Source organism: Silene latifolia, chromosome X, assembly GCF_048544455.1.
Source record: "Silene latifolia isolate original U9 population chromosome X, ASM4854445v1, whole genome shotgun sequence".
Taxonomy (NCBI): Eukaryota; Viridiplantae; Streptophyta; class Magnoliopsida; order Caryophyllales; family Caryophyllaceae; genus Silene; species Silene latifolia.
The window spans coordinates 197,299,524-197,321,625 of NC_133537.1; the positions used below are offsets into that span (position 1 = coordinate 197,299,524).

The window sequence follows — 22,102 nt, forward strand, 5'->3', positions numbered from 1 at the left end:
AAGGACCGAGGAGTTGTTCTCATCAACATGACTATTACTCGAGGAACCATCATCACTAGTGCACAAGGTGTCGGTAGATAGCACAACGGGGAGTGGCATGGAAGTGTGGTGAAAACATAAGCATCCTTCTCATCATCCCAAAAACAATACTCTTTATAAGAGTAGCTCGTATCAAGATTAAGGGGAGGAGGGTTTTCAAACTCAAGATCATTCTCTTTATCATAGGAACCATCATCAAAACACTCATTGTCTAAAGTGTGAATAACCTCTTCATGTTCTACTTCCTCAACTAATTCACTCAACGATCCCTCAATTTGAGGCTCCTCACCATGAATAGCCTCACATGCTACACTAGGGAGTGAATTTCTCAACTCCAATTCTTTACTCGCAATAGCCAACATAAGGAAAAATTTCCACTTCTCTTCATAGTTATAGACATTGCCAATAAATTCTTGATTAGTCAATTTATCGGTAAGGAACAAGGTTTCTTCATTCAACCCATTATATACCACATTACAAAGCTTTCTCATCTCATAAGGGTATTCACGTAGAGAGTTAAACTCTTTCGTTCTATTAAAAAACTTGTAAAATGGTTCATCATGAGTTTGGCGACAATAACGAGTAGCCATCAAATCAAAGAAGTAAACAAACTAAGGCAAGTAAAGGAGTCCTATATTTACAAAGACTAACTACACTAATTAAAGACCAATAGTTCAAAAACAAGCTTTAGCTATATTGCCCTTCCCCGGCAACGGCGCCAAAATTTGGTAAGGGCAAAACTAGGTGTCGTAAAATACTAGAATTAACCTACCAAATTAACAATTTATAAGCCAAACTAAACTCTAGACTACTCTAAATGATAAAGTAATATAGTGCAAGTAAGGGTCGGTCCCAAGAGAAGGTCTCTTAAGCTAAAAACTTGAAATGTAAACTATTGATTACTAATGACAAAGATATAGACAAACAATGGTTATTCACAATGGTAAACAATAGAGGAACGTGAAAAAGGGGGTTTTTGAGTTGATTGGTGACATGGAACAAAGTAAAATTTGCAAACTTGGTCTAACAAGCAATACAACAAACACTTGGTGAGTAAGATGATTCAATAATTAAGAGAACTTGGTGCAATCCTACAAGTTCCAACTTTTCTCAAAGCAAGACTCTTTTCTCTCTAGTTTTCATTTACCCAACAACAATCCTCAAGCAAGTGATTACCACTATCTAAGCCAACAATGATAATCCTACTTCAACAACAAATTCTAACATTAAACCATGTAAGAATTGTAACCAAGAGCATGAAGAACAAAACCAAGAGGAAAGTAAATGGGATACCACAAAGATATGTTTAAACCAACAAATCCTATGATACAATCAATTTCTACTCACAAAGGTTGATACTTTAAACCAAGATAACAACAATTATGAGATGCTTCAACAAGTTATTACAAAAGTAAGCAACTTTGCAACAACAAGCAATAGATGAATGTAAAAGAGGCAAGGGTAATTACTTCTCACAACAAAACATTCATCATGTCATTAAAACTTAGAAATTGAAATAAATGAAAGAGTAGAGATTAAGGAGTCAATACAATGATAAAGATGGAATACTTGCAATGGATTACACCAAGTAGGGAAGGATTTAGCCTTCCATAGTCTTCAAAACCCAAAGAAATAAAGAAAGATTACAACTTTGCATCCAAAATGTATTCTAAATTACTACAAGCTTAAACCCTTAAAAATGAGATTAGAAGAGATGATATGATGGTAGGTGAATGTGAGTAGGAGTCCCCCCTTTTAGATCTCAAAATTCTAGATATATATAGGGAGGCACGAGAATCTAGGTTAAGTCCCTTAAGAAAGCCCAAAACACGGAAGTAGAATTGCGAAATCCAGAGCAGCGCGTAGAAGCGCAGGCTGCGCACAAATATGCGCAGGCTGCGCACTCAGACTGACAGCAGCATCTTGCGAAGGCCATATCTCTCTCGTTTCTTGGACAAACGAGGCGTGTGACCTACCGTTGGAAAGCTAAGATCACAAGCTTTCACCTCCAATTGGCCTTGCGTCGATACGAGCTCTAGAACTCGAGATATATCCATTTGAAGTTGACCCTTGTGAAACCGAGTTTTCAATTCTTCATTTTGGCTCTTGTTTGTCTATGCCAAGGCATCAAATCTTCCATTAGCTTACTTTTCTTAACTTTGCACTTATTCCATTGGCTTACCTTTGCGTCTCCTCCTTCACCTTGGTAAGTTATAAGCTAAGGCTCTAAAATTACAACCAAAAGTGCAAACCGGTATATTACAACAAGTCCCACTAAAACACGGTATCAAGCATGTTTATTGTGATAACATTAACCTATTGACTCGTCACAATTTGACACTATCATGGACCAATTACACGGTTTTTAAATTACGCTTATTGATTTTGTTACTGATTACGGAGTACACTATTTCTTCCTGATTATCTATTACGAATTACAATGCCACTAATTTGTGTAATTTGTCCGCAAGTGACACTGATTATCTATTATGAAGCATACTAGTCGTCTTCCTTAAGCTTATTGATTTTGTTCACAAATTATCTACGATGCCACTAATTTGTTCACTAGTGATTAGTTGACAAATTACACAGTTTTCTGCCTTCAAATTTCATCAATTAGTGAAGAAATTGATAGATTTAAGAGGTTGAAGGGATAAGAATTGAGGGAAATTGATTTAGGGCTTGTTTTTAGCAAAAGGGTATCAAATTGAATTTTTAATGTAAAATGTACTGTAATGAGTAAAATTCGTACTACGAAAATAAATTACGTTTTTAAATTGACACGTGTTTTAATGTGTCACTCTTCAAATTCACCTCATACTTCTCAACCTGCTTCATCGGTAAGGTATATGATACACTCTTGTAATTAATCTAGCAGCTTCTCAGTTCTCACCCTGCTCCATCTTCCACATCTACAAAACTCCAGGAATTCTATTTTGCTTCGAAAATTTGTCAACATTCAGTACATATTTTCGTCTGATTGTAAGTTAACATAAACGTTAATTATTTTAGATGTTGAGATATTGTCTGATGGTTACAATTCTATGCGAAATTCCAGATGAGATTACAAATATAGGATTTTTTCTATTCTGCTTATCAAGTGTTTGATGAATTTCCTTGGAGATGATTTATGTTTACAGTTGATCATATTTTATGTTCTATTATTATATCAGTCAATCCTCGATTTTCAAGAGTGTAACTTATTTCTCATTGTACGCTACTGTGGTATGCTCCTTTGAATTTCCGAACATATCTCTAAATTAACACTCCTGTTTCTTTATTCCATCGCTCCATCGTCGCTCTGCTTTCAGTCAACATGTGCACTCATACCCACAAATCAATACTTATTTGAGAACAACTCATTCCAATTTGTCTTTCAATAAAGGCAATATTGTCTTCCTCGTTTCTAAGGTTTTGGGTAATTTTTTTTATTATCCAGTTTTTGTTGGTGTCTGAATTAAGCTTTGATAGATTTGTTGATTACAGTTGGATTGTAATGTGTCGATTTCAGTTCTTTTGCTAGTTTTCCTATTTTCACAGTTGCTATTACTCAATAATGTAAACTGTATGTTATGTTTTTTTTTTTACCTATTTTATACTTCAATTATAGCTTATCCTTTCATTGTCCCCTAAATTGAAAACTTAAATCTGGAGCCTTTTGCTTATACTATGTTTGTTTTTCATTTCCAAGTTGTTTTTAATCAGCTGGTACTCCTGGTATGCTCAGCTATTTTTTCCAATTTTATACGAATATTGGGAGTTGTACATCGCATAGTGTTCGATGAAAGTTTGAGCAGGCCCGTCTAAACCCTAGCGCTCTATGTGCAATGGCACTGGGCCTCAAAATTTTGGGGCCCAATTCTCAGCATTACCCATATTGGCCATATAAATGAAAAAAAAAATAAAAATTAAACGCACTAAAGTCAGCAGTAACTTGTGATTATCCCATTCCTCTTTGTGATAATCTTCTTTCCCAAAATATGAGGTAATTGATTTCCTTCCCAAAAAATTAGAATTGCTCTTTAATATTCCCAGAAATTTATCTAATGTTTCTTTTGTAATGTTTAAATAATTCCAAATCAATTCCTCCTCATAAGTCATAATCATTCCAAATTTACAAATAGGAAGTTGAAGATGAAAGTAAATTATGAAAGTCTTTGTTTTAACGGTTTTAATTCACGGACAAAGAGTCCGAGATCAAAGTCGATTATGAAAGTTTGATAGAAGAATTTTCTTCAAAAACAAAAATTACTCGAAAGAACCGCTTTTCAAATTATTTGTAGTTTGTGTTAATATTTTTACGCAAACATTCTTTGATTTTGTAATTTTGAGGCCTCATTTTTTTTTTGCACCGGGCCTCCATTTTTCTTGAGACGGCCCTGAGTTTGAGGCTGCAGGGTGCTCGTTTCTTTTAGTTACTCCTATATGGCTTTCATATTGTTCTAACCTTCTATTTGTGATTGTAATTACCGTTACCTTACATTTCAGTGTCGTGTTATATGTCTTCTTAAAAGACTGTATCCGCGTTTAGGCCATGTTGTTTTGATTGTTATTTTGCCTGTGTTCAATTTCTGATTTACCTCATTTGTAATTCTTATTTCAGCTGTAGAAGTTTCTAGGAGGTTGGAGTGTCCGTTAATTAGGACTTTTGTCTGGAGTGACATAACTTCAACATCACTTCTCTGCCGAATTGAATGCAATCAGGTTTGTATATGTGCCTTATCTAATATGGACTTTCCCTTGTTCAGTCTCGGTGTAACGACCATGCCACTTTTGATTATGTGTGCGTTTTTTTTAAAGGTTTTAATTACCGGTCAGCTAATTTTAAAGTTTAGTTTCAAAAGAGTAATAAAGCATATGCACGAGTAAGATAGGATAAGATTCTAACTTCAGCGACCTGATAGTCTGAGACCTGGAGGGCACATCAGTAGCTATGATGTACAATTTTAAAACACCCCGACACGGAGGTTTCAAAGACGTAAGTCATATTTTAAACGGAATATCATTGAAAAGTTGTCATATATACATAAATTAATGATAAATATGTCAGTATATGCTTTCAATGGAATTTTTTGTACAAAAAGTATTATGATACCAGCAATATTTCTAACAAAAAGTATTATGATATAAAGATTATCGACATTTATGGCCATCCTGTAGTTCTGTGCTATTTTACCTACAACAAATACCACTTGAAAGCTGCCGACAGAAATTAGTTACAGATAGCTCTCGTCAGTTTTCAACAAATAACACTTCGATTTTGCAGGACGAACATATTTTTCAGTACCGTACGTTTTGTGTCTAAATTTCCCAGCAATTAAATTTTTTATGTTCGTCGCTATAAAGTTTTCAGAAATGCGCATTGAAACAATGTCGGACAGAACACAAAGGTATGCCGTCGTCCTTCACTCTATCATGCTTCTTGCTACCTATATTGGAACAGATCGAGATATGAGAACTCACAACTTTAATGCAAATTGTTTAGTTCATCGATATGGAAGTCGCCATATTCTTCCTACGACGACATATAATTCTCAGTGGCCTGAGAGCGAACATCATTTGCTTCCACACGAAGAAGCACAGAATACGCCTCTGGAGTTAGTTGTTCATGTTATGCCAAATGATTAGATTAGAAGATACGGTAAACAACGTGGCGAAGCGAAATTCTCCCACAACGGTGACTCCCTTGTTACTAGAATAAGGGAAAACCTATCTACCATCGATGCACCGATGACGAATAATGTTTCTCTATATAGAAGAGGTGATACGTTTATAAAATTGCACTTCAGAGTTGTAATGGATGTATGTGTATGCTTGCACAAAAAGCATCGGAATAAAAGAGTCTTTACATGATACAAGAACAATTCTTTGCCTGTCTTTTCGGGTCGCTTATAAGAGTTGGCAGCCGCGTGAATAGCATAGTATGTCTCGCTTGTAAGCAATGTTGTCAGGATCGGGATTCTACTTTGGATCGATGGGGAGGGTAGGATCGAATCGGTAGAATCGGATCGTAGAATCGCAAGATTCTGCAAACTCACTAAATATAATTTTTTATTTGGTAAAAACATATAATTGAAAATCAAAACACTTATTTATTAATATTTATTCATAAAATATTGGTAATTAATGATTTTAGTATCATTGTATGAACAACTTACACGAAATTTGGGTTTTACGGTGTCATTATATAAAAATATGTATTAATTATTTTATTATGGAATCGGATCGTAAAATCGTAGGATCGTATTATGATTCCATCTCTAGAAATTTTTAAATTAATAGGATCGTAAGATTCTACAACTATGATAGAATCGTAGGATCCAGGATCGGTCAAGCTTTTTTGGATCGTAAAATCGTAGAATCGTTGGATCGAATCGCGATTCTGAAAACACTGCTTGTAAGAGCTGCATCATTTACGTGATACAAATACCGTCTTAATACAATGTTCTTTCCATGATATTTGTTTCTGCTTGTACAAAGATGACATTGTGTGTGACCTTTAGGTAATATTGTCTTACTCGTTTGCAAGGTTTTGTGTTTATTTTATAATTATCCAGCTTTTTATTGGTGTCTTATTTAAGCTTGGATGGATTTGTTGATTACAGTTGGATTCTAATGTGTCCATTTCAGTTGTTTTGCTTGGTTGCCTATTTTCACAGTTGCTATTACTCAATAATGTAAACTGTATGTTATGGGTTTTTCTTTTGGGTTTTTTTTTATAACTACTACCTTTATACAACACGGTTTTAAGAACTACTACCAAAATAATTTTGATTTAAAAACTAATACCTGTAAGTTTGATTTTTTTTAAAAACACTACCAAATCTCATCCAAACCCAATAAAACACAATTTTAACCATTTATTTTTGAATTTCCATCTTAAGGTGTAAACTTTATCCCTTTAGCATTACCAATTCTATCGTTTGCCAATCATTTTGGGGGAAAATCACTTTAAATTAGTTTCATCTAATTCACCTATCTAACGTAATTAAGGTAAAAAAGTTACTTAAACTTCATCAAATTAACTAGTTTAAGGGATAAAATTAACAACTTAGGATGAAAATTCAAAAATAAATGACTGAGATTGTGTTTTATTGAGTTTGGATGAGATTTGGTAGTGTTTTTAGAAAAATTCAAACTTATTGGTAGTAGTTTTTAAGCGAAAATTATTTTGATAGTAGTTCTTAAAACATGGTAATACAAAGGTAGTAGTTATTAAAAAACCCTTTTCTTTTACCTATTTTATACTTCAATTATATCGCTTCATTGTCCCCTAAACTGAAAACTTACATATGAAGACTTCATCGTTAACGAGCCATAATAGCCTCCTTTCGAGAACATCCCGCAAAACTCAAATTTTGGACTAAACATCATTTCGTAGCGTGGCTCTGGTAGGTGCATATGTTCCAACAAGTTCAAAGCAAAAAATTTCGAGATGCTACTTAAGCCAGTGCTAACTTCTGTCTACAAAGCAAAAAAAATGTCGAAACATGCACCCTCTAGAAGTATATGTAAATGTATGTATATAAAACCGTTTCGATATATATTACATATATTAGCCCTCATTTATCAAAGCCGATCCTTTCGGAATACTCGACGCTGCAGCCCGAGCATCGCCGGGCCCAAAAAACTAGTATAAAATAAAAATGGCATTTTTCACTAATACCCTTAGAGAATGTACAATAGGGAGGATTTACCCTCCTCTTCGTACTCTCTTTTCTTTAAGAGGGGTCCTCTCTATTGTGTAAAAAAATAGATCATCCTCTTAAATAGAGAAAGTACTCCATTTTCTCTAAAATTAGAGGAAGAAGAACTTTGACCCTTGCGTCAAGTACCCATCCATAATATTCTATCTGGAGTATTAATAAATTATTTTATTTATTTATAGAAAGTTAAAAGTATAATTTAATTTAAAGAGAAGAAGTAAGAGGATCCTCTTTGTTGTGTGAAAATATAAAAAAAAATTGTATGAGGAGGAAGTAGTGTTGGAAAATAAGATAGACTAGTGTAACACCCGTGAAAATTCACGCGATTGTTTTAAAATATTTTAAATAAAATTTAATTAATAAGTTTGTGACAAAAATGTTAGACGATATATGTAATTATTATCGATTATTATTAGACAAATTTAACAAAAATAGCTCAATTTTCATTCATTCATTTCAAGAATAACTTGGCCTTTCCCGGTTAACACTAATAATCAAACTTTTATACTTTATTATATAAATTATATATAAATAACCCAATTCGTCCGAGAAAATGAGTATAAATTTGGAAAAAAAATGTGCTACTCTCATCTACTTCCTTAGTTTTTTTATATATATGAAGTTTTCCTTTTCCGAGATAACTTTTTGGCTTACATTTACAAAATTATATGTGTTCACGAATTATAAACATTATACCAATGAATTAATACGAAAAATGTTTTTTGTATAAGTATACATATCATGATATTTAATCTCTTATTTGAGAGATATTGAACAGAAAATAAATGTCTCTCGAAATGTGTTGAAGACATACAAAAAAAACAAAGGGAGTATAACTCTATAGATGGTAATTTGTTCGGACTAATTAAGTTATAAAATTATATACTCTATCTATATAATCTATATATATATATATATATATATACATATAGAGATTGAATCATGTGAGGCACCCTTCTTAGGGTGAGGTAATTTGAACACCTTCTAAACCGTCAGATTAAAAAAAATACAGATGTACTAGATGATGCCACGTGTCCCCAAACAAAACCCCCATCAAACACACATTTCGTCCTTTCCATTTCACTCATTTACTCGACATCCTTCACTCGCACAGTCGCATCTCTCTCTTTACTCTTCTTCTTCTTCAACTCGTGTTCTTCAGCTCGTCTTCGCCGTTCACTCGCATTTCGATCTCCATTTTACCACTCAGATCTTGATCGTCATCATCATCCTAATTTCTTTTCGGATCTAGGTATTTTTGATCCCCTAATTTTCATTCGATTTCATTCCGCTTCAATCAAACTTCGATCAACTTATTTAATTTGTTCAATCTTCTATCAACTCATTTAGTTAGTGATTCTCGCTAATGTTTGTGCTGGTTTTGATCGATTTCTTCGCTTCTCGTATGTTTCTTTCCTTTTCTTTACTAGATTTCGATTTTTTGTTGCTTAATCTATTAAATTTTGGTTAGAATCTTATTTAATTAGTTTAATTACTGAGTTTTGCTCTTGTTTTACTATTTTCGTTCACTTGACTTCATCGATTTCTTTGCGTTTCTATTCTCGCTTCGATTACGCCCCAGATTTAAGTTTGGTGTTATTGTTCACGGTTAGTTATGATCGATTTTATGTAACCTAGGTTTTTGACGAAACACTCATTATGAAATGCTTATCATAATGCCTAGGTTTGTGAACATATACCTCTTACTCGACTTTTTCTTTGTTCTTTGTTTCTTTAGAACGTGTTTCATATTCAGAGATTTGATGAAATTTGTTAGCTATTTCGTCTTTTTAAACGTGTTGTTGCTTGAGTGTTCAATCGATTGTTGCCGAAAAGAGTTTATTAGTTTGTGTTGTATCAATTAGTTTGTGTTGAATCAATTTACTGTCTTCTAGGCTAATCTACTTGATTTGTTAGTCATTTCAGAGGTTAATTCCGTTATTGTAGCTTTGTTTCTGATGTTTATTACATTAATATGTGAATGTTGGAGCTAAAATTGTGAATGTTGGAGCTAATGTTGTGAATCTTGGAGCTAATGTTGTGAATCTTGGAGTAGAAAGGTCATTATGAAGGCGACATTTCGTAATATTCTGTAGAGTTTTGGTGATAATACTGTTGTAGCAACTTTGGACTCCTTTTACTTCAACCTTCACCATAGTGGTTAGTCAGTTAGCTAGACGTAATGTGCTTTTTTTCTGATGCTTGTTTCATTTCCTCAGTCTTTGATATGTTTTTACGCCTTTTATCACGAAGAAGCGATTTCTGTTCTTCTATGGGTTGTTATTGAGTTGTTTGAATCAGTTTGTTTCATGTATTTAAAACTCATTATGGTCAAAAAATAGTTACCATTGAAACTCATTATTAAATCTTAATTTTCCAGGCAAATAAAAAATTAGAAGATGCTAAGCTTGCTCGAGATTTTCAAGCAATTTTACAAGAATTCCAGAAAGTTCAACATCTTGCTAGTGAGCGTGAATCAACGTACATGCCATCTGGGCCTCCTCCTGGTCTTTGCAACTATGTATGTTGAAGCACGGTAGTGAAACTTCCACACGGGTAGCATAAACTATCACTTTCGATTCAATTGAAGCACGGTATTTGAAAAATTGAAGCACGGTAGTGAAAAAGCGAGAAGCGTAAAAAAAAGGGATGACAAAAATCGGAAGACTTTTTTGAGTGAGAGATAGGAAGAGACATAAACAATTGTGTTATCTGGATTGATAAGTCTTAAAAATTATCGTAGTATGTAGTGTTGCACTGTCGTGAATTAGAGAAGAAATCAATGTTGCATTTCTTGAGCGTGGTTGGATAGTTTTAATCGTGATGTTCAACACCATGATGATGAGTGATGACCATTCATAACTTTTTTCTTTTTTTTTTTCTTACAAAGCAAAAATGTATTAAGAAGATTATATTATGATTACTATTTCCATCGCCAAGAAAACCTTTGGCGCGAGAATGCTCAAGACTTTGCCAGTCCTCCTTGATTCATCGGATATGCTTGCATGTGGTGAAGATCTTGGACTAATTCCTTCTTGTGTTCACCCTGTGAGTTGTTTTTATTTAAACCGCTCGTTGAAATCTTCTCTCTTTCGGCTTTTATCGAGGTATTGATCAACCTCTAATCTTTCGCAGTTATGCAAGAGCTTGGCTTAATAGGCTTACGAATTCAACGTATGCCAAATGAATCGATCCGAATTCGGTATCCCTTCTCGGGTAGCATAAACTATCGGTCTTGCTCCTGTTTTAGATGATGAAGGTGATACGTCTCGGTGATTTATTTACAGGAGTCAAGGGTACCGTAAGTGGACTAAGTCTGTTGGAAAGGTGTTCGATATATTTTTTTACTCCTAAAATAAGAGGGTTTCTTATTATGCACTCCATGTATGAGAATTACTTGATCATCCGGTGAATAAGCTGCAGGTTTTGAGGAAAATAAAGAAAACCCATCTCGAGCTAGTGAGTTTTTACTAACAATGAGAGTTTCAAAAGCTAGTTGTCTACAACGGTTTTTAAGGCATTTACATATGTAATTTAACATTGGACTAACCCGAATGCAAAGAGAGGTTTTCTACTATACCGAAAAGGGCTACACATGCACCGACTCACCGAGCCTTGTTAGTGCTAGTTTGGGTTGAAAAAAATTCTTATCTACGAGTATAAGTTGTTATTTGTCTACTTTCATATCGGATTTGGCCATTGTCGTCTATTAGCTCAAAAGGTAGAGCAATGTGTTATTGCACATGGTGTGGGTTCGAGCCCCACATAGACGAACATATATAAAGCACTAGTTACACTTTGTAGTAACATTAGTTGTTCTATGTGGTAACAATAATTATCGAACAAAGTGATGCTTTTTTTGGTGAAATGTTAATTTCTTTATTAGATTTTTTAGGACAATTAAGTACAAAGACCATTGTTTTACAAGGAAGCACAACCACATCACATGGATGTCAGTCAGCTATAACTCACTACTGCATTCTAATATCAACTTTAGTACACCATTCACTATCTACTCTATGCTTAGTATTCCATAATTTACGATTACCCACGGAACGGATGAGCTGTTGAACACGCCCTATGACAAACAACTGCGGGTGAGGTAGCACCATTTCCTTCCTGCATTTATTCCTGACCCACCAGACGTGGTAGTACAGAGCCAAGATTGCAGCTATGATCAGCTGCTTCTTCATCAAGGATTTCATTTTAAGCTTCCTGCACCAGTCCAGAGTACCATGCTCAGGTATGTCCACACCCAGCCAGTCCCCTATCCCCTGCAAGCATCTGTTACTGAAAGAGCATAAGAAGAACAGATGTTCACTTGTCTCAATAGCGTTACTACAGATATCACAGTTCCCGTCAATAAGTAGCCCATGCTTGATCAATCTATCCTTAGTCAAGAGTCTATCCTTAGCATATAACCAGGCAATGAAATTGTGCTTAGGTAAAGCCAACCTATTCCAGACCACATGGTACGGATCTTCTTCTCGGGGTCTCCCATGAGCCATTGATATCCTATAGCCGTAGTATATCTCCCATTATTAGATCCCTGTGTCCCATTCACATACCCCCTTTAATCGATCTTTGACTTTGCAAATTTGTCTCCATGTCCGACTTGAGTTCATAGTAGGTTGGTAGCTATTCCAATCCTCGTTGCTTGATATAAACGTGGCTAACCCATTTTATCCATAGATGGTCGACCTTACAAAGGCTAACCACCATGTATATTTAGCAATCATGGCCACGTTCCGCACTGGTGTTAACAATGCCTAGCCCCACTGCGGTTTTATCGGTGCACACGATTTCCCACGCCATGGGGGAGCGAACAAAGTGATGCTAGCTAAGAATAACACTAGTTATTTGATAATGTAACATTGTTTCGTATATATAATAACACTGTTTATTTGATAAATTAACACTTATGTTACATATATTGATAATAGAAGCTCATGTAGGAATTGAACCTACATCCTTTATGCAATTGCACAAATGCTCTACCAATTGAGCTAATGAGCTAGTTTAGTAGAAACTGAATATTCCACCAACACACTACAGTTGATGTAATGGCCACAATATAAGTTTATAAGTCACCACTTCACCTGAGTATTCGAGTCATATGTTTCTCATGTTATTCCAAAGAGCATGTAGTGTTATTCCAAAGAGCAAAAAAGGTGATTTTAAGACCAAGTTTCACAAAACAAGCTCTAAGATTCACTGAACAAAATCTGAGATTCACAAAACAAAGTCGGAGATTCACCGAATAAAGAAAAGAGCAAAAAAGGTGATTTTAACCACTTATGATGACCAAGTTTCACAAAACAAGCCCTAAGATTCACTAAATAAAGTATGAGATTCACAAAATAAGGTCTGAGATTCACCAAATAAGGAAAAGAGCAAAAAAACGTGATTTTAACCACTTATGATGACCAAGTTTCACATAACAACCTCTAAGATTCATCGAACAAGGTCCGAGATTCACAAAACAAAGTCTGAGATTCACCTAATAAAGAAAAGAGCAAAATAGGTTATTTTAACCAATTATGATGATCAAGTTTCACAAAACAAGCCTTAAGATTCACTGTATAAGATATGAGATTCACAAAATAAGGTCTGAGATTCACCAAATAAGGAAAAGAGCAAAAAACGTGATTTTAACCACTTATGATGACCAAGTTTCACAAAACAAGCTCTAAGATTCACTTAACAAGGTCTGAGATTCACAAAACAAAGTCTGAGATTCACCTAATAAAGAAAAGAGCAAAATAGGTGATTTTAACCACTTATGATGATCAAGTTTCACAAAACAAGCCTTAAGATTCACTAAATAAGGAATGAGATTCACAAAATAAGGACTGAGATTCACAAAATAAGGCAAAGAACAAAATAGGTGATTTTAACCACTTATGATGACCAAGTTTCACAAAACAAGCTCCCAGATTCACCGTACAAGGTCTGAGATTCACAAAACAAAGTCTGAGATTCACCTAATAAAGAAAAGAGCAAAATAGGTGATTTTAACCACTTATGATGATCAAGTTTCACAAAACAAGCCTTAAGATTCACTAAATAAGGTATGAGATTCACAAAATAAGGACTGAGATTCACAAAATAAGGCAAAGAACAAAATAGGTGATTTTAACCAATTATGATGACCAAGTTTCACAAAACAAGCTCTCAGATTCACTGAACAAGGTCTGAGATTCACAAAATAAGGTATGAGATTCACCAAATAAGGAAAAAATATGCCCACAGGACACAATTGTGACTGAATTGAGACATTAATGCTCTCTAGATTGTAGACTAATTACATCACAAAATTTTCGCATCAAAATCAGGGCTTTCTCCCTACTAAAAGCCTCGTGTATTCTACCACAACACAAACGATTATCAACGACTCGACAACTATATAGAGCCCAAGCAGCAGGTTCACAGCAATCGGTTTGGTTGCTCGATATAATCGCTGGGTGATTTCAAGACTAACCGTAAAGCAAGCAAGAAGACTAATTATGGACAAAATTTAACAACTCAAAATGCAAAATTAATCGCTAATCATACGTGTTAAGGACTTCACAAGCAACTCATGGCTGAAATAACCAGCGGGTAACTCCGAGTGTCAGCATACTGGAATGAAATTGATTGCCCGTTTGGGAGAGGGTGGCCACCTTTGACAAGGCAATCGTTGTAATTGATACGCTTGAAGATGCGAGGGTCAATGAGACGAGCAGAGCTAAATCAGCCACAGTGGATGTGTATGTTAGAAATGTCACAACCCGAGACACAGGTATTGATGATTTCAACGGTGTAGGTGGGTATGCCGGAGGGAAGAGGGGCTCCAGGACTTTGGGTGACAATGATATGCTTTTACGTGTGTTCAATTTTGTTAAAAAATGTGTTTAATTTATTGTTACACATTTGATTCAAAGGTAATGACCTGTCACTTTGTTCAACTCTTTTTGGTTGTTATCCACTCCAGAACCATTTGCCAACTCTCTTAATGATCGTCTTGCATACAAGTCGAGAAATTTCGTCTTGTTTTTCGATCAAATCTTCATTTTCCTTTTTAGACTCAGAAAGCTGATCCATAAGATCCTTCATCTGTTCTTTCGAGGAAGCTAACTCGCCATCAGCTTAATTAGCATTTTCAGTGAGAAAAACAGGAAAAGCAAAGCCTATAGAAAGCAATGTGCTGAAGTTAGATACTGCAACATGTTCATCAGCACACCAAATTCGACAAATTTCAGTGTCGTTTCCTTCAATTATACAAATAAATATCATGATTAAACTAATAGTAACAATGAACATCAAACTAACAAGTACAAAGAACAAATCTCAAACACGAATCACAAACAACGATGATCACATTTCAAATCATCGCTCTTTGAATCACGATTCTAAACTCGCGAATAAAACGATCATCAAACAAGCAAAAATCAACACAGTAACAAAAATCAATGCAAAATTAATTACGAAATCGCTCAATTTGATCAAATTCTAACCTTATATCATCACTTTATTATTGAATTAACAAAATTATACGAATATATTCAATTTTTATCAAAAACATGAAATTACCTTCAAATTAATCAAATAAAATCTTCTGAAACTGATCAAATCACGATATTATTGTTGTAGCTTGTTGATCGGCAAATCGCTGTAATTGGAATCTACAGACAATCGCTAAAATTGATTAGTTTATGGAGCATATTTGGGTTTGATGGCTAAAATTGATGAATCGTTGTAGCTTGTCGATGTAGAATATTTGAGTCGTTGTGTTTGTGTGTTTATTTTAAATATATAAAATATTTGGGCCAAATTTTCAGCCCAAATTTAATGATCGCGCACTAATGATCCGCCCCAATCTAATGAAGGAATTTGGTGAGGCCGGCCGCCTCGCCATAATGAGGTGCCTCACCGGATCCGGCCTCTATACATATATATATATATATATATATATACATATATATATATATATACATATATATATATATATATACATATATATATATAAGAGAGTTTTTTTAGCGATCTGAGAGCATCCACATCATCAAAAATTAATTTAGGAAAGTATCATAAATAATAATTTTTGATGTAAAAAATACAGTAGAGAATCTTTTAATTATTATAATATATATATTTCCTAAATTATATTCAAGTGATATTTCCAAGTTTTATATCAAACTTTTACATTTCACTTGGCAAAAAAGTATCGTTAAAAAAAAATATTAAAATAATATAATTAGCTTCATGGTAAAAAAATGCTATCATTAGAGTATAGATTTCATTATTTGCACATATTAAACTTCTTAATATGTAAAATTGTGTAATTTTTAGTATGTTTTGTCCCACATTGGAAAATAACGTAGGTGTGGTGAATATACTACATATAAATAGTAGAATTGTCCCACATCGAAAGATTAATATAAGGTGATGTGATCCTATGATTATAAATAGGAGGCATATTTGGAACTTATGTATATATCCACCCAAAATTTTTTGAATCTCATAAATATTGTTTTAAAGAGCTCTTAAGATTTTCTATCATTATCTACGATATGATATAAAAAAAATAAAGTGGAAATCGTTGGAAACCACCCGAGAAAGAGTTAAGAACATGAACAAGAAAATAATGTAGGCATGATGAACATACTACGTCTAAATAATTAAATTATGTATCTCACATCGAAAAAATAGTATGCGGTAGGGTGATTCTATAAATATAAATAGGAGGCATCTTTGAAACTTAGGTATTAACCCAAAAATTTTTGATATAAAAGATATGTACTTTTTAGCATGTTATATGTCCCACATTGAAAAATGATGTAGGTGTGGTGAATATATTATGTATAAATAATAGAACCGTCCCATATATATACATTTTCTATATTATATTAAAGTGATGTTTATAATTTTGATATAAAAACTTTATATTTCATTTGACAAAAAAGTATCGTATGAAAAATATAATTAGATTGTGACAAAAAAATGCTATCATTAGAGTGTAGATTGTATTGTATTTTCTCATTAAATCGGGTTGATGTCAAAGTAGGTGCGAAAAAAATGGTGTGCTTAGTATGTTATTTGTTCTACATTGAAAAGTAATGTAACTGTGGTGAATATACTATGTATCTAATCTAACACCTTTATAAAATGTGAGAGCACCCATGTTACTATTCATCAATGAATAGTAACTTGCCTAATGAATAGTACGCCTAAACGGGTTTCCTTGGCAATTGGGTGTGATTCGGATTTGCTTTTGGGTGGGCTGCCTTGGTTTTGGACTTTTGGGGTACTCCAAGTAAACACAATGCGTGGGCCTTTTCTTCGCCTTTGTTTACTGCTTCTTGGTTTTTACTCTGTCCACGTCTCCCATCCTCAACCTCTCCAACTGATTCATCAACTCCCATCATCCATTATCTGCAATTTCCTTCACCAACTCTTCTTACCATAACCTTCGTTCTTCATCTTCACTTCTCAAGTTACCAACAACAAGACACCTTTTCGTTTGACTTGAGGTAAGTCGTCTTCATTTCTCATTTTTTTTTTAAAATTTTGTAACCCTCACTTTTATAGGCTTCGACAAATTAACAAAAAGCCGACAGAGAAAGGAGAATACTGGCGATGAACTCGGATAATCAGCAACAATGGCGAATGGTGGCGGAGGAAGGAGAATCAAGATCATCACTATCAATTGTATCAAAGACCAGGTTTGCAGTTCATCCCCATTCCAGCCTTTTATTTCCTTTTCTCTGCAACCACTCAATCTCCTTCTTTGCTCTCCAACACCAATTTCCCCTTATCAATTTTCCATTTACTACTATCAATTCCTTCCTTATACTCATCTTACCCGGTCGATTTTTATACTAAGGAAGTCCTTATTATTGACGGTATGCTTTTTTGATGGTTTTTGTTTTGAAATCATAGCACTCTTGGTGACGATTGTTTCTTGATTTATAATCAATTCATTATTATTATTGATTTACTGATATGGTCAGAGTTCATTTGGGCACATTTTCCGAAATTCAACTACGGCATGGCTATTGTAGGTGGATCAAATTGTATTGTAATCGATTGTACAAGACTGCAAATTTCATGACTTTCCTTGATCGAGAGGTAGCCTATACGCTCTTTAGTTTTATGGGGCTTACAATTGTTATTTTTGTCGACTGATGGGTTTGATTGACAATTTATTAGCCCTCTTTCGCTTTTACTAATGCTTGTTTTACAATTGATTTGTTCTCTTTTAATGCTACTAACTTGGATTAACATCTGACATTTGCAGGCTGTGGTCCTCGTCAGTGTGATACACATACCCGCCATTGCAGCCTTGTTGATTCCTGTATTGTTCATGCATCATCTCTTATTTTCTCTATTTTGGTGGATCCTATTGTAAGATTATGTTGAATTTTACTCCTTTTTCCTTATCTTGTTGAATTTTAAAGTTCCCTACCATTCGCTGTTGAATTATCTGTGTGCCCACTTAATTAGCCTTCATCATGTAAATATATGGTACTTCTTGTATGAATAGTTCTAATTAATTACTCCGAAGCTTTTATTCATCAATTATATTACTCTTTGATCATAACCCAGTGAAGGGAAATATCCGTAAAATTCCCTTAAATTTTAAGGATTATAACGCAAATTTACATGTGAATTATGGTCATAAAACATAAATACAAGAGAAACGATAGAGGTAAAGAATCAACCTCGGGTCCTAGTGCAATTCGGCAAAATGAACAGAAATCAACGTAGATTTCCTCCTAATTGTTGCACCCAAGACCGTCTGAGACTATGCCCCTTGTGCTAGAAAGTATTCTCTAATTGCCTTGCAATATCGAGAGAATTTGTTGTGAGTTTTGCTAGATGTGAGATCTAGGTTTCAGAGGAATTTTTCCAAAACCCTAGTTTTTGAGACAAATGAATTGCTTAGGTTACACAAGAGAGAGCCTCTCTTTTGTTAGCCTCGGTCCGCGGGTCACAAGAGGAGGGAGTGGGCTTTCCACTTTCTCCTTATTTTGACTCGTGATCTGACTCGTCTCGCTAAAATGTATACGACGCGGTTTTATTATAAATTGTCATCGGTTATCGGTTATTAAAATATCAACTAGCAACATGACTCAGTCGATATATTAATACTTGTCCGACAAAGACAATATTGTATAATTAATTAATTCAATATACATTAATTAAATATAAATCGTTTATATTCAATTTACGAATTAACTGCTTAATTCGTCTTAGCCATTATTATTTAATCCGTATTAAATAATTATCTCCACATCGCGTTTGACTAATTACTAGTCAATAACTCGACTAAGCGGTTAGTCATATTAGGCATCAACATGATCTGTATTTTCATACCGTCACATCTCTCAAACGTATCCTATAGGTGTGACTTTTAGGGACCAGTTGATCACCGCCATCTGTATGACAATAACGTCAAACTTATCTAGCAAGCCAACCGTTATTGATAAACGTGGATCAACTGATAATAATACCAAAAGTATGCCCTTTGATCCTTTTAGAGATTTAAATGTTATTGCACTAACTTGTAGAGGACACCAGCCCCAACAAGCTCCCACTTGTCCGTACAAGTGTATGTGTAATAACGTTATCCGCACTAACTGGAGGACACAGCTCCAACAAACTCCCACTTGTCCGTACAAGTGTATGTGCGATAACCGATTCTCATATCCATTTAAAATTTCTCCCACTCAATGTAAAACAATTTGCAGATCCGGATCCGCAAAGGTCGTATTTTACAATCGATCTCAGTATCAAGAGTGGTTTCCCCGACTAGAGAGTAACTCAACCGATAAAACGAATTCGTATTCGAGCATGGCCATGCATTTCGATTCTGACTCCTCGAGTGGCCCGAGAAATATCGAGTACGATAAAGGCTGAATATTTCCGTCAACTCGACTCCTTCCGATCTAAGCACAGCATGAAATGACCCAGAAAAAATCTACTTGGCCCCCTGTTACGGATGACCGTGAGAAAGAAACCAAAGTCACCCAAAATCCGCCTTAGTCTCAAGAGACAGTCGATAGTCAAAAGAATCGACTCTTAGGATCACCATGGAGGTCCTATCCACGACCTGGCACCGAATGTTATAAAACATTTAGGACTCCATGTCGATGTCACAATTGTGTTGTAACACCCCGTATTTTATTAAGTTGGATAAAATTCTTTTAATTGCTATTTTGAATTTAATTACATCATTTAACGATTTATATATATATGCTTAGCTAATTAATTAATTTCATCATAATTCGATACGATAATTTTAATAATCATTAATAAGTTTATTTAAAGTTAGTTCGAGTTTATTGAAATTAGTTCGAGTTTATTTATTTAATAATTTCCGTTTCTTTACGAGTCCTTATAAAAGTTGTTTTAAGTGAACCCGAGATGGATTTTGGGAACAAAACCGTCCAATTAGCTATTTTGAGCTTATTTCACTAAATTAGCAATTTTTATTAATATCCGTTAGTTTCGTAAAAATCGCTAATAATTCCGTTTCAAGCCGATTTCTTATTATCTACGTTAACTAGCTGAGTTTATTTTATTTTCACTCATTAAATTTATTTATTATTGATTCCGTTTTATTACTGAAACTTTTACTTAAATCGGTTAAATTTAACTCGAAACGGTTTTAATAACTATCGAAGTTACTTAACGATGAAGAAACGTACGTATAATAAATAGCAGGCAGGCAAGCTGCTCCCTCATTTCTCACGCATCATTCTTCTTCTCCCTTCCTTTTTCTTCTTTTCGTTCTGTTTTAATTTTTTATCAGATTTTAAATTGATCCTGCCACTCCGTTTGTCATCCGTTTTCAACTATTTTTGTTCCATAGCGCTCCTCTCGTCGTTCTCGTCAATCCGTTGTAAGTAAAATTCATTTTCGTCATGTATTTTTACAAACCCATTTATATTTTCAGCTTTATTTTTTATAAGACGGTTGTGTGTACTAAAATAGACGGTCTTGTAGAAGATTTGTTAGTCATAAATGATTAGTTCAATCGGAAAAAGGTAACAATTATGGTTTACTCGATATTACTTGTAAAATATGTTTATTTCGAATGCTGGTTAGTCTGTTTTATAATTAAGACGGTGTATAATTATATATAGGGATCCTTATGGATGTTAATTAGTCAGTTGTATAGTTGAGACGGTGTATACCGATATGTGGAGATAGTTGAGACGGTGTATACCGACCTCTAGGGATCATTTGGGATGCTAGCTAGTAAGTGGTATATTTAAGACGGTGTATCTTTGACATGTATGGATTGTTTTGGACTAATTTGGACTCGTGTTGGGCGATTTTTGTAGTCTTTAGGGTCTGTTTTTGAGTTGCTTTATACTTGTGGATTTCCGCTCTAAAACCGTTTTAAATGCCGACTTAGTTGGCTCGGCCTAGGACTGTTTTTAGGCCCGAGAATGGAGTCTTAAGGGGACGATTGGTACTGTTTTGGCGGGGACGAGAGCCGTCATCGTGGGTTTTCACTTTGCATTTGAGGACTGGAGTTGGGGTCGAACTTAGGCATCTTTTGGGTTCTGTTTTGGACTGATTTTTGGGTCGGGTTATGAAGTAGTGTGAAGGGTGGCTATGGGTAGTCGGGTGGTGGTCGTGTCGGACTCCCGGTGGCCTAGCGTGGCCTGGCCGTGGCCTAGCTAAGTCACGAGTTTGAGGCCATGTGTAGTTGGTGGTTAGGCCGAGTTTGAGGTTGTCATAATAACTTTTGAGCCGTGTCCATAAATTGTTTTGACGCTAGTTTGGTTTATTTAAAATATAAATAAATTAATTTCCGTCTCATATTTTATATAAAGATAATTCGTTAATATCGTCCTTTCACATAATTATTTTAGGTGGCTCATATGTGGTTGAAGATGAAGAGTAATTTTGGGTTTTAGAAGCTTTCTCAAGTTCTTACTTGTCTTTTTGCTAGCGTAAGGTAACTATTCCGAGTTACTCGACGAATTAATGTCACATTAGTAGTTAATGTTGTGCCTGTTGTTTGTTAAGTGTTTAGGTGATTGATAATGTGTTACTTTTGTTTTTCACATGATAGAAATTAGAAATAGCATGAGAATTATATTGTGATAAATTTTATGATTTGGGCCAAAGTAGGCAAAGACTCGAGTGGGCGGATTGACCGAACGAGTTTGGTCAAACTAGGTTTAAACCAGTCAGCCTCGATTTGACCGATGACCCGTCGCGGGACTCGGGTCGAGGGTTTGTCTTTGAGGTGAGATTGGTTGTTATTGGAAATTTTATGTTATGTCTTAATATTTGTAATTATCATTTCACATGTTGGTTGTTGGATGAATTGGTTGCCTTATACTTCAGTCTTGTTG

At 34.7% G+C, this 22,102-nt stretch overlaps 1 protein-coding gene and 1 long non-coding RNA gene across 3 annotated transcripts; one reads left to right on the forward strand and one right to left on the reverse strand.

The window, feature by feature from the left end:
* Window positions 1-2,818: 2,818 nt before the first annotated feature.
* Window positions 2,819-5,958, forward strand: LOC141623775 (uncharacterized). Of its 2 annotated transcripts, XR_012533626.1 has the most exons (4): window positions 2,819-3,021; window positions 4,643-4,743; window positions 5,306-5,429; window positions 5,525-5,958. It is a non-coding gene; the product is annotated as an uncharacterized LOC141623775 (long non-coding RNA). The 2 variants fall into 2 exon arrangements; XR_012533625.1 differs by having other exon boundaries at window positions 2,844-3,021; window positions 5,306-5,958.
* A 5,758-nt stretch (window positions 5,959-11,716) lies between these two features.
* LOC141619081 (uncharacterized) lies at window positions 11,717-12,253 on the reverse strand. The gene has a single exon (XM_074436113.1). The coding sequence runs from the start codon at window positions 12,251-12,253 to the stop codon at window positions 11,717-11,719; it is 537 nt and encodes a 178-aa protein (XP_074292214.1).
* Window positions 12,254-22,102: the final 9,849 nt, after the last annotated feature.